Source organism: Erpetoichthys calabaricus, chromosome 1 (genome assembly GCF_900747795.2).
Source record: "Erpetoichthys calabaricus chromosome 1, fErpCal1.3, whole genome shotgun sequence".
Taxonomy (NCBI): Eukaryota; Metazoa; Chordata; class Cladistia; order Polypteriformes; family Polypteridae; genus Erpetoichthys; species Erpetoichthys calabaricus.
The window spans coordinates 73,505,902-73,522,636 of record NC_041394.2 but is presented as its reverse complement, the minus strand read 5'-3'; the positions used below and the strand labels follow the sequence as shown (position 1 = coordinate 73,522,636).

The following is a 16,735-nucleotide window of genomic DNA, read 5'->3' as shown; positions in this document are numbered from 1 at the left end:
CTCCCGTTTCCACGCTCAAATTGCGATGTATAAAACCTAAACTTGGCATATAGCCATACACATTTTCACGCTAGCTCAAACCATAGCGTACGTAATGGTAATGGAGCATCACTGAAAATAACAATATGACTTGAGACATCCAAAAATACAGAACTTTTAGACAAATATAATGATTCAAAATTAATAACAAGCATTAAATGAACAAATATGTACAAAAAAGGGTATAGAAATGAAATCTGGAACATTTAAATTTCCTAATTCATAACATAATCCACCTCTCTTTGCCTAGCACAAGTTTTGTCCATCTGTATCATGCGTTTTCCTCTCATTTCTATTTCTTTCATTCATTAAATCTTTGAATATATTTCACCCCGCCAATAAATATAATCCTTATTTTTGGAGAAAAAAGAAAATGGTGTCCACAAACAAAGAAAACAAAGCCAATGCTCCATCTGCTAGCCAGGACCTGCTTAACCTTTAAATAGGGGCTCAGGAGGCAACTCCATTAATTGCACACCTGAATAAATGGAAGACACTGCAAAATATGTAAAGAAACCAAGAAAGAAAATTACAAATGATTAAGTGAAGATACTTTATAGAAATAGAATTAAATTATAACAGAACAGAGCCCTGACAAAAGCATGATTTTCTCACCAAATCACATTGACATCCTTTGATTCATCTCATGATTACTAGGTTCTTATGTTCAAGACTTCGAACAAAGTCTCATTTTCCAAAAAAAAAAAAGTATGCACTGTAACTATTTAAAGGTACGCATTCTGAAGATTGCATTCTGACAAAAGAGCTATCCTGGGCTGCGTTGCTGGGGTCTTTACAAAAGAGTAAAACTGATGTTTCAGTTGCAAAATTATACTTGTTATAATGCTCTGCGGTATCTTGTCATGTGTCAACAAGTGGTGCCACATTTCATAGATAGTATCCTCAAAATATCTACAATCTGTGACATTCATATAACTCAGGGAAGAGCGGCCAAAAGACGCAAGATGGCCTGTTTTGGTTCCCCACTTTGCTGTATTATTTTTGTTGCTCTAAAATCTGAATGATTTGCTGTCTTTCCATTAACTAACCAAGCAGAGTTTTCCTTTAAGATACTGCATCTGGTACTCTTGCCTCTTTTCTTTTATTTTGCCTTTCACCATTTATCTGGTCTAGTCATGTAATGGTACCTCCTCTGTGGTCAGTTCCTGGTCTTGTGCCCTGTGCTGCTGGGATATGCTTCCAAAGTTGTATCAATCAGGTTTGGTTACTAGGTGGATTAATTGGATTTGGTTACTTCGGTTGCTTATAGCCTAAAACTATCTCCATCCATCCATTTTCCAACCCGCTGAATCCGAACACAGGGTCACTGGGGTCTGCTGGAGCCAATCCAGGCCAACACAGGGCACAAGGCAGGAACCAATCCCGGGCAGGGTGCCAACCCACTGCAGGCCTAAAATTATCTGACTTAGCAAAATGAACAGCACTGTACCGTGACCAGCAGAACTTAAAATTAAAATAATAATTTTTAATTATTACTAAATTAATGATTAATAATCATATCTGATTTAATAGATTCACCCTGCATACCCCTTCTATATTTAGTCAAAGCCAGTCATTAACCATTATACTCTTTTCATCTTTACTACTAACATTAGTGTTTGACTGCCAGTAAGTTATTTCATATTTTGTACAGTAACTTTTAGAGTTAACATAAAGAAGTGACCATACAAAAGCATTCATACTATTTTGATGAGAGAACATGATGAAATCTAAAGCACACAATATCCCATTATGCAGCACAATATGATTTGGAAGTTTTACAGTTAATGGAATGAAAGTACTCCTTAGCAAAGAACATAAATAATAAAGGCAAAGACAGCTTGTGGGGAACAGCAGGTACTGAAGAAACCATGACATTCTTTTTCAGTCTATACCGAGTCTCATTATTTTCCCATCTCATTGCTTATCCACATTTTTTATTAAAAAAGATAGTATCCTGCAGCCTGTTTTCTGATAGGTGTTTGTCAAGTAAGACATTAGTTTGTGGGCTTCAAAGTCTGGTCTAATTTAATTATGCTTTTGACGTGCACCGACAGAAGAGATGGATACATTTTGTATCTCTGCCACACATTACTTGCAGCAAGCCGTAACTTTCAATCTAACTGAAGGCTTTATCATGAAAGTACACAAATTAATTGTGTTAATTAATAATACGAGACCACTGCATTCTCTTTTCCGAAGACAGCAGAATGTAATTAGTTGAGTTTTCTTTCCAGATGTCATGTCTTGAAAAATATGGTACACTCATTGATATAAGACAGGATGAACAGAAGACACGTTGTGCTGCTGAGTGTCATGAGTGACTGAAATCTAGTCTGGATTTAAAGCATAAGTGAGAGGCCAATGCACAATCTCACATGTATATTCTTGCTCACTAACTGTACTTTAAACAATTTTGAGTCATTAACAGTGGCGGTTTGTAATGCGGGTCACTGTCCGTGCCTCCAAATATTTTTAAAATATCTACTCTAAATTTGTTTATTTGCATGTCCCTGTTGTCAGCAATAGGCCAACAACAATTATAAATTGGTTCCTACTTGTATTTGTTCACACCTATATTTCCTAAGTGAAGGGTGCTGGCCAGATGAGAGTGTATGTAAGTCCTTGATCTTTTGACATGCAGGTGACCAGAGGCTGCCCTTTAATTGGTTGCTTTCAGATACTTCCAAGGAAGCAGCTCTCTACACCCCAGACACTCTCACATTTATTGGCAGGGAAATAGCATTGTTTTAGGTTTGTTAATCTAATGTGATTGGACGATCATCGACGCACTATTTCACATTCAGGTCAATGGTTCACAGTTCACACCCGCCATTAATACAACTACAGATGAGTGAACGTGACTTTAGGGAGATTGCAACTTCAAGTGGAACTTCTGAAATCAAAGAAAATTTGGTTATTAATGATACACCCCTTCACAAATTATTCACTTGAAGAAAAAAACAAAGATAAAGGAGTTTGGACTAGATCGACCTTACATAAGAATTTAGCAGCAGGCAAGTAATCGAGGACAAGTTTACAAACAGACTTTTTCCCAGTCTTGTTATGACAAATGGAGTTGGCTTACTGGAAGTGATGTAAGTAATGCCTTTTTTGCTTCCCTGTCTGCTGTTTCGGCACTAAAGTGTTATGGACAACAACAGAGGTAGGAGACCTAAGACATCTTTCTGAAAAATGCAAGCAGCATGAAGTAGCTGCAGTCATCTAGACCAGTGTTTTTCAATCAGTGTGTCATGGCACAGTGATGCGCCATGGAAATAATAGTATAGTGCACTTGGGTCTGAACCCGAGAGGGACAAGCTCTGCAGGTGGTCAAGACCTGTCTGAGGAAGATAGGTCTACCTGGATACGCTGGCATAAAAACAGCTAAACGATTGCCATGTTAGAGCACTTTGAATGTGTCTCTTGGCTGCTGGAGTCCATCTGCCTGGGTATATGGTGTGAAATGAATAGCCTTGACACATGAAAAAGGTTTGGAGCAGCCACCCATGCACTTCAATCCAGGCTGCAAAAAGGCAAGTATTAACTGCAGATGTGTACAGATGTGTTTGGTCTGTAAGGATATCAGAGAAAGATTTAGACGCACCCCAGCACCCCCTGGCCTGGAGTGGAATTACCTTCTATTGGTCCTTTTAGCTGCCTCCCATGCGCACCCGTATGACAGTTCTTACCAGCAAGCCTCACACGGCTGGTGAATAGTGGGCATACGAGTTGCAACTGAGGAAGAAAGTGGTGGGAAAAGGGATGAAGTACCTTGGAGATGCCAGCAAAGTACTCACTAAGTGCCGTGTCTGCGAACGCTGATCTTGGTCCTTCCCTTCGGGTAGTTGAGCAAGTGTGTGAGATATAATGTGTGCATTGGGATGATTTTAGTTACAAAAAATGTATCACCACAGAAAAAACTTTGGGAAACACAGAAATAGACAATAGTATGAATCTAAGTTTTTTTGGCAGGTTTAGTGAAATGACTCAATTTAATCAGAAAATAATTGAGAAATTTTCAGGCCTGAAGGAAAGAAGGGCAAAATTTATGTTCAAGGAAATATACGTATCCTGATCATAAATGCAGAATAAGATTTAGGTTGGACTTGTCCTGTGGGTGTAGTACAAGATAGGTTGGGGAGCGAGTTATGTTGTAAGATGTGGGGGTCTGTGAATCTTATAATGTGAATTTCAGCCCAGTTGAGGTAAGCCTGGCAAACCTACATAGGACTGGGCAGACTAACAGCAAGTGTATGATACAATTAAGATGGGAATGACTCTGTGTGTGTGGTAAATGATAAACTGGGATGCAAGACTTGAGAAAAATCGGAGGACTAGTGATTGTATGATGTGGATTTATGGAATACACTGGAAATGGCCAAGGACTGGGCACTCAATTAGCACAGACAGAACACGAACTTGATTGGACTTATGCTATGAATGTGTTATAAGACAGATGGAAGTGTACATTACTGGAAGATTACAGAGGTGGGGGTGCAGATATTACGGTGTGGATTTTGGCAGAACAGGAAACTGGGCAAGTTGACAGAATATTGGGCAATTTAGAGACAGGTGTAGTATAAAGTTTTGATGGCAGGTGTACCTGTTCCTTTCCATATCTATTGGGCAAGTTATAGGAAGGATAAGGGAACTGCGGATGTTACGGACTGAAGTTTTGGAGCACAGAAGAAATGGGAAAGCTGGCATCAGATTGGGCAGCATGGTGGAAAGAATGTAATAAATTTTTGCCTGAATTTGTCCTATGGGTCTGATATTGGACAGGACAAGATATGCATTGACACTATGATGAGGACCACAGCACTTCCACCCCATTAATCCTCACATGAAAAATCAGATGGGAGGAAAGTCAGAGAACTGACAGCTTCATGCAGGTAAGGGGAGTACATACAAAACTTACAGGAACAGTAAAACTCTTCTTGGATTTAACCCCAGTGTCATCGATCTGTGCAGTGGTGGCTGACATCTTACCAGCAATAAAATATAGTCTCAGCACATCCAACAAAACTGTTTGTTTTATTTCTTGCTTTTTGAAGCCTGTGCTTTAGTAACATCTTTAAAGTTTCATACTCTTTCAATATTGTAGGGAATATCCACTGTAAGGACTATGATATTAAGTAAAAATGATGACTTCTTGTTTTATTGAGTTATATACTGTAAATTAAAGCAATTATAAGTTATATTCAATAGCTAAACATTTTTATCATTCATATATGGCTGACCTTTTGTCATTCACAATCATTTTTTCCTAATTTAAAAATAATTACAGCTTTTTAGGGACCATGCATTAGAAATGTTGATGTCTTTTGCTTTTATAATGTTCAGTCTGATATTTTTACTCATCCCAGTTCTTGAAATTGGCAGAAAACTAAACTATGCATTAGGTTGTTAATTGAATTACTCATTTTTCTCATATCTTAATTTTCAATTATGGATGACAAATGCACATGTAATTTCTCAGATTGTTGGTAAGTTGTATTGGGTTACTTTGTTTTTATGTCTTATAGATAGATAGATAGATAGATAGATAGATAGATAGATAGATAGATAGATAGATAGATAGATAGATAGATAGATAGATAGATACTTTATTAATCCCCAAGGAGAAATTCACACTTTACTTTAAATTCATGCTTTACTAATATGATGTGATTTTTATATAAATCATTCTACTTAGAATGTAATGCAAAAAAGTTGAAAGTGGTATCCTTAGGCAAAAGAAATATTAATTACTAGCTGTCCCCTGTGACTTCGTCCATGTGGGAGGACAAACTTTAAAAATCAATAAAAAAAATGTAATAATTCGTATTGAGAAGAATTTATATTGACAGCTTTCATATCCGAGGGCCTCTTGATACAGTATCTAGTATTTTTGGTTTTGTTATCAGGGGTGAGAATGTAGCTGTGATCTCTTTGCCAAAAATGTAAAAAGTTAGGAAGGTAGGTACACTCCAACGTCAAAGGTTGCCACTGTATCTGATCATGTTCAGCTCTAACGGGAGAGCATCTCCCACGTGGGGAGAAGAGCACGAGGCCGTGATATCTATACCAATGAACAAGTTCCCTCTAAAACACATGTAGCTATGATCTCACATTGTGAGAGGTAGAACAACTCAAATGGAGGCTGGCGTGTGACAGAGGATGACCCCACCCAGCTCTCCACTCCTGAGGTCCCACCTCTCCCTCCCCTCAGCCCTCAGTCCTCAGCCTGTCTCTCGAATTCACGCAAATTAATTGGTGCTGCAACCAAACTATGATACTTAGCACGAAAAGAGATGCAAAATCAGCCGGAATCCATCCATCCATCCATTATCCAACCCGCAGAATCCGAACACAGGGTCACGGGGGTCTGCTGGAGCCAATCCCAGCCAACACAGGGCACAAGGCAGGAATCAATCCCGGGCAGGGTGCCAACCCACAGCAGCAGCCGGAATGTTCAAGCAAATTATAGATGAAAACCCGATCTAAAACTGTTAAGTAGTTACGCTTCAGGGCGTACCTTACATCCGTTTAGCTAGCGAGAGAACTACTTAACGGATTTAGATCAGGTTTTTTCTATAATTTGCTTGAGCATTCTGGTTGATTTTGTTACTTCTATTATTGTGCTAAGAATCATTGTTTGCTTACTGGAGTGATCTATTCACGGGCCCTTGTCACTGTCCTGTTTCACTACTATTCAGGGGCTCAGGTAAGCTGAGCAGGAGGGGTCACTGCCACTAACTCTATTTCTGGTTTCCTCCCCAGTGTTGACCTGTCACCTTGAGTTAACACCTAGATCTGCCCTACTGTGCTTTGCAACTGCCACTCCTGCCAAGACCCAGAAGAATATAAGTGAGGCGCCGAGCCAAGGAGGTCATTATTTAACACTCTAAAAAAAGCAAACACGGAGAGCTTAAGGAGTGATTGGTGTTGAAAGAAGCATGAACCTTTTATTACTCCATGATTCTGTGTGTTCTGTGGGACACTGTTTTTTTAACTTTATTTTTCTTTTATTATTAAGCAGGTGTGACTGGGTTGGCACCCAAAGATTTCCAAAGGCTTCAGTATAGTTATAGATACATATATAAAATCTACTACCTACGTGTGGTCTTCGGAACAAAAAACAACCCAAAGATTCGTTAGCAGTTTCACTATATTCATGAACTTGGAGAGTTATCCGCTAACTCTTAAGAATTACCCAGGGCAGAGGACGAGGACCCACCTGTGCTTGCTGCCCCACTGGCTTTCATAAGAAGACACTGGCGAAACCATATCTTAACCATATTGGTGGCATATGAGTCCTATGAATGTTTCTCTCAAGAAAATTCCTCCTGATAGACAATGCTTTTAGCGAAAACCTCAAGCCTTGCCCTCTGTTGTTGAGGTGTTTCACTTGCACTTGCTATTTGCTTCATTTTGACATTGTGTCTCTTCATCTGTGTTATTAACACGACATCGCTGTTGTGAAGCGGCATTTGATGCACACAGGTCATTCATAGTGAGAAATGAGGTGCATGAAATTACCCAAAAAAATGTAAAAATGGCTGTGGCTGAGCACAGAGGTCTTTCATTTAAATATTTGCAATTATTAGTCAGGGAAGAGTAAAGCGATTATTCTGATTTCAACTTGGTTTACATGTGATACGTGATATTTACATTTATGAATTTGTTGAAAAAAAAACAAATGTATACAGTACCACTTTTGGTTGTTTTGAATTCCTCACTGCTTAACTGGGACTTGGCCCCATTATCAGACGCCTATGTTCTTCCAAAAACTAAAAGTTTGCAAAGCAGGTCATCATAGTGTTATAGATATCTTCTGGAGTCAGTTGAGTGTGTTTTACATTGGTTTTCCTCATTTTATTTATTATTAGTTTTTTCAAATAGATTTCTTGAATCCAGGTTATGGTAGTTATGGTATCGCACATAGAACCTTGCACTTTATTTTTTGTTTTGGTGTATTGCACAGTGTTTTTGTGCATTCTAACAAAACATTTTGCACTTTATTTTGTGGATCTAGTTTTTCCAGCATGGTGGTGTAAGGTGGTTGTTAGGAGCCTATCTGAATAGGCATTTGCTCGCACTAGCCACTTGTAAGTGAGTCTGTACTGTGTGCTCTTAAACATTGATAGCATTGGTGTGATAACATCATGTGTCACATTACTATCAGTACTCAAAGCAAGTAATGGATTATTGATGCCATGAACAATATGGTGGTATCTGTGAAAAAAATGCATGACATACTGATGCTTTCCACAAAAACCCAAAACAAAATGCTGTAAAAAAATCATTAGAAAATTTTATTTTAACATCAAACAAAAATAGAAATGTGGGCACTATTATTTAATTCTGTTACCGAAACAGCAGTAATAAACACAATAGTAAAAATACACACATCTGTGCTTTTCTAATGTAATTCTGACATCAGCATTACTTTGCTCTGTAACTTACTGTACTTACTGAGTTTTTCATTATTTTCCTTCATTCTTGTAATTAACACAATTAGAACATGACTGGAATTAAATGTTCAAACACAGAATCCAGTGGATGAAGCTATTTAAATAAAGTTGCCCTTCTCAAACAATATTCAGTATTCAGTCACGGACACACTGTGTACTCATTGGTTGCTTTGTCACATTGAATTGTACGTGTGCAAATAATTAGGAAGGAAAAAGCAAAAACTTAAAAAACAAGGGTTTTCTGCTGCTATTCAAGTTTCCATGTCCTCACATGCACTAAAATTTGATGCTGATGCTTCACCATTTAGTGGCTTTCCCTCATTAACCTTAAGCTGGTTACTTCTTACTGTATAACAGTCATGGGAGGATTTGCAGACTAAACAGCAGTTCATTTTATGTTTCAGACCAAAAGCATTTAGTAATTATGATGCTATAAAAGGGTGCGCCCTGCCAGAAAAAAAGTGGGGAATGTTGGACACACTTCTTGCATATAAATTTAAAATTGAAACACAGAGGTTTATTTACTACATAATTACAGTATTTTTTTATCATTACTTTTTTTTTAGTGCATGCAGGACATAATGCTAGTGTTTTATTATTTTAAGATCTCTTTAGAGCTTTTTAAAATATCATCTGTAAAAATGTATGCATGAATTCGAAAATGTTTCCCTATTTTAGAATAATATCAACAGGTTGAGGCAATGTCATCATACGAACACTCAGAGTTCTTAAACCTAGAAAAGTTAACATTCTTGAACAAAATCAGAAAACTTCAGAAATGACTGTTTATTGATTTTCTGAGGCAACTCACTAATTAGAGAGTCATGGGGAGCTGAAGTTGATCTTTGCAGCAAAGAAAACAAAAAAGGACCAAGTCTGAGCAGGACAACAGGTCTCACCCTGGATAATTGATAGATTCCAGTTAGCTTAGCCCAATCATTTTATGGATGGAAGTCGAATTGCCTAAAGTAAACCTACACAAAGGGGAAATAACAACAACACACACAGAGTGGCTAGGCTATGAATCAAATACAGGAATTGCAAGCAAACTGTTTTAGCCATTGTGCTGCTGTGCCTCTTATCTAATAACCTTTTACTTTACAATTAGTGGACCAAATTGTATATAAAAAAAATCAAAAGAGAAGAAAATGAGACTCATATATTAAAATACATGTCCAAAGTATAAATCACAGCTTGTAGTGCCTTTTCAACTTCAGAATGGCAGCAGAAAAGGCCCAGCTAATTAAAGAAAGAGATCAGTGAAAGCAGATTCTCAGCAAAAGCTGTTATACTTTTCACTTTAATGTATAAAGTGAATGAACTTGTTAGAAAATACTTGTGTTGATACAATAAATGAAGAAATTGGAAAATAACAGGATGTTTAATTTAGATGGAAGGGAATTTAAAGGCAGGAATTAATCGGAATGAAAACTTGCAGCCAGCAATTAGCTTTTGTGTTAATTATGCCAAAGTCATCTGCCAACATTTCATTAGTCATCTGCTTTCTACAATGTGACTAACTGGCATGTAAATACTTGTAAAACCATCTTTAAAAAGATCAGAAGAGCTTTGCAAATCTGTCCCCAAATATACGATTCCACTCTTTCTAACACTACACTTTTGCCCTACCAAATAAACCTGCTTTTTTGTCTGCAGCTTGTGAAGACGATTGCTATTTCATTTTTTTCACATTCTTTGCCATAGAGTACAAATCATAATGAATATTAACACTCATAGCAAAAACATACTGTTTAATTAGTTATAGGCAGCACCTTCAAAATAGAATTTTAAAACAGATCTGCAAACAGTTCCCACACAAATTCCATCTGAATCAATGTTCAATCCTTAACTAACGTTATTATTATTTTTTTCCTAACTTTTCATTCATCCATCCATTTTATGAATCGACTTAATCCAATTCTTGATCATTGGGAGCCAAAAATGGGCACTAGGCAGACATTTACTCCTAACAAATTCATTTTAGGGACTCCAAACATTGAAATGTGTAGAAATCTCAGAGTACTTACTCAGACATGTGTGGAACATCTGGCCAGGTTGTGAACCCAGACTTTCTAAGGTAACAGCAGTGAACACTATAATGCTCCCCAGTGGCTTAAGCTTATTTGTAAAAATACTGTAAGCTTCTGTCCAGTAGAGGGCAGCACAGGGCCTCATTACACCTTGCAAAGGGTCCTGCTACGAGTGTATTATAATGGACAGGCTGCACAGCTGATTTAATAAAAAATTTGGTTTCAGAACACCTAAGACTACTAGCGAAAGAACTAGGAGGATGACCACAGCATGGTGCATGGGGTTTAAACCTGAAGTGATTCCTGGAGGAAGTTTAAAAGTCCATTCTGGTTATTACTTATTATTCTGGATATTAAGTTTGTAGGGCGAGGTCTCAGCTAGAGGACAGACAAGAAACTAGAGGGGGTAAAGTTATGGAAGTTATATGGAGTAATGTGTGTTGCAGAGCATTTTAAATGTGTTCGGCACACCATATAGACCTGACGGGATGTCAGGATCATTTATTTCTCCTCATCGTTCCTTATGTAGAATGAGCTCTTGTAATGGTGAAGGAAACATTATTAGAGGATCTTGGGCACCTGATAGGCTGAAAGGAGATAAGCAGGTAAGGTAACGTGGGGTGATAGACCTAAATCAGTAAACCAGTAGCAAAGTTTATTGTATACTTCAGAAAGCTTGTGTAGCTGAGCCAGATGAGGAGTGATGGGTTCATTACACTCAGTCTGAGTCAGAATTCTGGCAGCAACATTTGGATTACATATAAGCGGTTGAGGCCCTAAGTAGTAAACTACTGAAAATGCAGATACCGTATATCATCAGAGTGACTGGCCCTGCTAAGAATGGGCTTGGGACCATACAGACATGGACAGAATGGGTAGGAATGAAAAGAGCTTCAATTTTATTAACAAAAACAAAAAAAACTGCTACAGGTAAAAAGAACAAATGCTATTAGAATTAAACTAATTGTGAAAGGGTGTCTTCTGTATTTCATGATAAGTTAATTCTATTTTATTTTATTTTTAAAATTTTCTTTATGATTTTAAGTTCAAAGAAGCTCTTTTGCTCATCTGGAATTGGAATTAGGACTCCTTGATTTCTAATAATGCTATCACAAATTCTGTAAACAGCAATATTCTTGTATTATAAGATTATGTCCATAATGCAATATAAAGTGGCACAAAAGCTGCTACAGGGAAATGCTTTTTTGGCAATTTAAGTATTTTGTTTTTGTTTTTTACTAGATTTAAGGCTTCCAATACCACTAAACAGTTGCTTAAACGTAGCTTAAAAATCACTTTTGAACTGTTGGATTAATTTTATGGGAGTAATTATTTTAAAACAATGTTTAGTATAGTGCATTGTTAAAGAGTTATTTTTTATAAAATTTGGAATGACTGACTTTTTTTTAGGCATGGTGGCACATTGGTTAGCTGCCTCACAAAGTCACGAGTCAAGGTAAAAATCTTGGCTTCATTAATGTCTCATCTAAGGTGGTCCCTGTGCCCAATACTACCAGGATAGGCCTCAGCTCCCCTCCTCTTCGAATTGCATTCAGAAGATTTAGTGATAGACGTCCCTTTATTTATTCAGAAGATTTAGTGATAGACGTCACTTTAATTATTCAGAAGATTTAGAGATAGATGTCTCTTTATTTATTTTATTCTGAGGCTATCACAGGGTTAGTGCTGCTGCCTTTTCACTCCAGGACCTCAGTTGGATTTCCACCTAGGGCCCTGCTTGACTTGAGTTTGACATGCATATTCTCTTTATCCTCACCCCAGCGACATTAAGCAGTTTTATTTACTTGTGGATTCTAAATGGATTCAGAATGAGCTGGGATGTAGATGGAAATGAGTGTAAATATGTTCGTGAGGGTGTGCCGTATGGCAAATGGGTTCCTGTCTTATACCTAATGCTGCAGGGATGGACTCTAACGTTTCCACAACTGTGCAACGAAGAATGGAGCTTAAAGTGAATGAATGAATACATGATTTTTGTTTAAGGTGCATGACAACCCAGATTTAATCATTCTAAGGTTGACAGGTTATTTAGTGAATTTGCAGCTCAGATATTATGGTTAATACAGACTTTCTTTAATTCTGACCAGTATGCTATGCAGTCTTACCACCTTAACAACACTCTGATAATAAAAACAAAATATCTAAATTTTACATTTAAACAGGTAAAAATAAGTAAGAAAGAAAACAAAAGTATCAAACAGGCTGAAGACTGAAGCTTTATTTCAAGGTTAGGTATTCTGGAGCTTCTAATCTTCAGTTTCATTAACTGAAGTGGCAAGGCAAAAGTGGATTGTCAGATTTCATTGAAAACTGGTAGCTACCATCAAGAAAATAATAACATAATAACAGATGAAGACATCATACTGCATTTCCATTAGAGTAAAGTAATAATTCAAGTGACCTCAGAAATACCTTTACAAATTTTCAATATAATTTTCATCAATTTATACTTCAATGAAATTAAAACAATACGCAGTAACTTTGTTTGGTCTTGTCTTTCTATGTCTGCTTCAAAATCAGTTGATCAGAAACAAATGAAAAAACACTTGTTAGGTTATAATTATATCATGCACTCACACCCTGTGGGTAGCAATTTTTGATAAACTCATTACTATACTTACAGTAAAAACAAAATCCTGTTAGTTATACACTTCATTACTGTACTTATAGTAAAAAAATCCTGTTAGTTATACACTTCATATGATATTACATCATATTGACAAGATAAAGTACAAATCCTTCTATCTTAAATGCTGTAAAGATCAAAACCATGTTGCAAAATAAAGATTATTAGCTATTATTTACCCTTCATATCATCTTTCATGTTCATTGAAACACTTTTTCAGTCCATTAGAGTTCCATTTTGAGATTTTGCTCTGTGATACATATTAATACATTCACATATACATATTTTACCCACATTCCTCTTTCATCTGATAAATCAAAGTTATAAGAAAATATAAACGCTCATTTCTCAAATATATCTGTTAAACAGGATACATGTTCAGTGCAGATCAGACAGAAAGAAAGATGAAAATGTACCTATTGTAATGGCATTTAGAACTAAAATATGTAGTGCAAGGGTGGTATCTTACCTTTCTATCTGTTTTCCTTTGGGAGAGGTAGAGAATTCCCAAATCCCCATACAGAGAAGTGTAGTCCCTTCCAAAAACAGAAAGTAGCAAAAACAACAACTAAAAAAAAAAATCCCAACAACCTTCGATATTTTACAGAAGTGCAGAGAGTAGAGGCTTCTCTTGAAGTTCCTTTTCAATGTGGCAGCATTCCCTGAGCTGAGGGCCAGTCCAGGATTTTGGGGAGATCAATGCAGTATTATTACACAGAAGAAGAAGAAAAAAAACCTGATATCTTAAGAAACAGAGTAAGAAAAAAGAGGCACGAGAGAAAGGGAGAGGAGCAGAAAAACAGAATTAAAAATAGTATAAAAATACTGGAGGAAAGAAAAAAGAAATTGGAAATGAATAAAGTGCATAATGTAGCAACTGTGCAGAGGCAGAAGGATAACTGAATCCTAGACAGATATACAGTAGTGTTCATCGAGGATCCAACAGAAAAAAGAAGCAAAGGCACATCCCACACATTAGCAATTTAAACACCTTCCTGCGTGTATGAATGAGTGTGTGTTAAGAGCAAGGGGGTGTTCACAAGCACTTTGCTTTTATTTGTATGCCTTCTTTTATACAAAAAAGATAGATAGATAGATAGATAGATAGATAGATAGATAGATAGATAGATAGATAGATAGATAGATAGATAGATAGATAGATAGATAGATAGATAGATAGATAGATAGATAGATAGATAGATAGATAGATAGATAGATTGATTGATTTTCATATTGCCCAGCACATACACACCATCTGTACACAAATACAGAATTAGATCTATCTGACTTTGGAACCGCAATCACCAGAGAGTGTGAGCGCATAATTAAACTGCCTGACACTGGAGAATAGCATCCTTTAAAATCAATTTTTGAATTAGACCTACATTTCTGTAAAGCAGACTCACACATTACATCCCTGCCTAATTAGAAATTAAGTATTAAAAGCAGCTGCCCCTAACATGCTACAGTGCTGAGCCTCACCTAAGGTAGTGTTTAAGGAGCCTTTCATGATCGTCGCTCAGTTTGGGTTTTATGCTGTCAAAAAGATTCTGTGCTTCAGTTGTGCTTTACCCTCACAGTCACGGTGGATTAGCAGGGCAGGATCTTGCATGGTAACAGACCATCATTAAAGTACTATCACCGTCTGCAGGTTAGAAGGTTACTTAATCTCTCGTTCCAGGAAACAAGCCCGTTGGCACAGTGGGCATGACATTTTCACTGGAAATTGGGCAGACTGGAGAGTTGCCCTGGTTACAGTGGAGCCATACCTCAAATCTCAGCCTTTTTTTTTTTTGCAAGAATGCAGCTGCATTGTCAGGCATTCCACCTTGTGTCCATGAAGGTAACTGCAAGATAAAAGTAAATAGATTTTTTTCCCAAGTACTACAGTACACATCTTTAAAAGAAGTTACATTACCTTTTCAAATATGTTTTTCTTACAGTATTTAATACATGTTCCATGTAAGTGTAACATATATAACAGTTTTATTGTATTTGGAGCAAGTGGGCTAAACACTGAAGAAAAATCAAAATTAAAATAGAAAAAAAGGAAAATGTTAAATTTGAGATTTCTTAACATATTCTCAGTGAAATGCATTAGGCCTAATTCACTAAATAACAGCAAATGCCTAAAGTAAAAGTGACATTTTTATAACTGAAGAAACATTACATTTGATTGATAAATACAACTATTATTCATAAACAAGAAAGAGTGAATTTTATACTTTGAAACAATCATAAAGGCAGCATATACAATAATTATTTTCGAACTGAGCCCAGAGATGACACCATATGTAATTTCAAAAGGTAACGATGGAGTAATGTTGTATGAACTAAACTACATAAGAACAGGGTAGCCCAAGGCAATATGTTAAAATGTGAACGTAAATGTGACAGTATAATAAGTGGAGCACTTTCTCAGTCAGAAGATATGAGAATGTCATTGACAACTCATGTTTAGCCTCATTCTATGCAGTGACTGAAGCAAGATCAGATTGCAGAGTTTCAGGTGAAGCCTATCTTGTGAGACATTATTTTTTTTAAACATTAAAAGGTATATATGAAATTGGTGGACAGTTTAAATCTCTTTTCTCCAATAAAGGTCTGGAAATGGCCACTGTTAATGTATACCTGTGTAGCAGAGTGAATGATGAGGCAATGCAAATCCAGAACAACTGGGGTGTCAACTGGGTAAAACCCTGCTGTGGTGGATTGCCGGCTTCCTATTCCGGCCCTCACCCCCAGGCCGCCAGGAGGAGCTCTCCCAACAGCATGGACGTGCCCCGAGTTCCAGCAGGGCCTCATGGACTATGTAGTTTTTATACACAGCCCTGCTGGATACCTTGGGGACCACTGGGAGTCGCTGTCGGGAAGCCCGTGGACTCATATGTGCCCTATAACCTGGAAGTACATCCTGGTCATGTGAGCAGGAGAGATGACATACTTCCAGGTTGAAGAAAAGGACTTCTACCCTGACCCGGAAGGAATAAGGAACTGTGGACTGTTGGGCAGGAACACCTCCGGGTCAGGGTGTATAAAAGGACTCTGGGAAAGCCCAGACACTGAGCTGAGCTGGGAGGTAGGGTGGCGAAGTGTCTGGGTGAGGAGAAAAGAGTATTATTGCGAGTGTATTGTTTATATGAGTAGTGTGGAGTGGAGGGTGCTTGGTGCACTGTACTATAGTACAATAAAGAAGAATTGTACTATTACCGGGTGTTTGGAGTGGTACCTGAGGGTTCAAGAGGTGGACACACGCCTCAACTGCTACACTGCTTAATTCAAACAAAGAAAGAAATCTTCAAAGGAAAATCATGTGCTCAATGGCATTATGTTGACAAGCCAATTGCCCTTTAAATCAGTCACTTGGTGTTCACAAAAACACTCTTTCTAGTGATGTCAGATCCAAATGAAATAGCACCTTCGGAGAGTGTCTCCCTTTTATACCAGATGGACCGAAAAGGGCTGGGCTTATTTGGCTCTGTTGCCCTCATGGGGCAGTTTCTCAAACCTGTGAAGGGCATAAAAGGACAAGACTGTAAGACTGTAAGCAACAGTGCCCC

General features: G+C 37.4%; 1 protein-coding gene across 1 annotated transcript in view; it reads right to left on the bottom strand.

Moving 5' to 3' along the window:
* Window positions 1-14,129, bottom strand: part of LOC114645666 (putative thiamine transporter SLC35F3) — an 82,500-nt gene extending 68,371 nt beyond the window's left edge. Inside the window, exon 1 of the mRNA XM_051933640.1 lies at window positions 13,645-14,129. Within this exon, the coding sequence (XP_051789600.1) occupies window positions 13,645-13,694 (50 nt within the window). The 5' untranslated portion in view covers window positions 13,695-14,129. The remainder of the gene's footprint in view (window positions 1-13,644) is intronic.
* Between the last annotated feature and the right edge of the window lie 2,606 nt (window positions 14,130-16,735).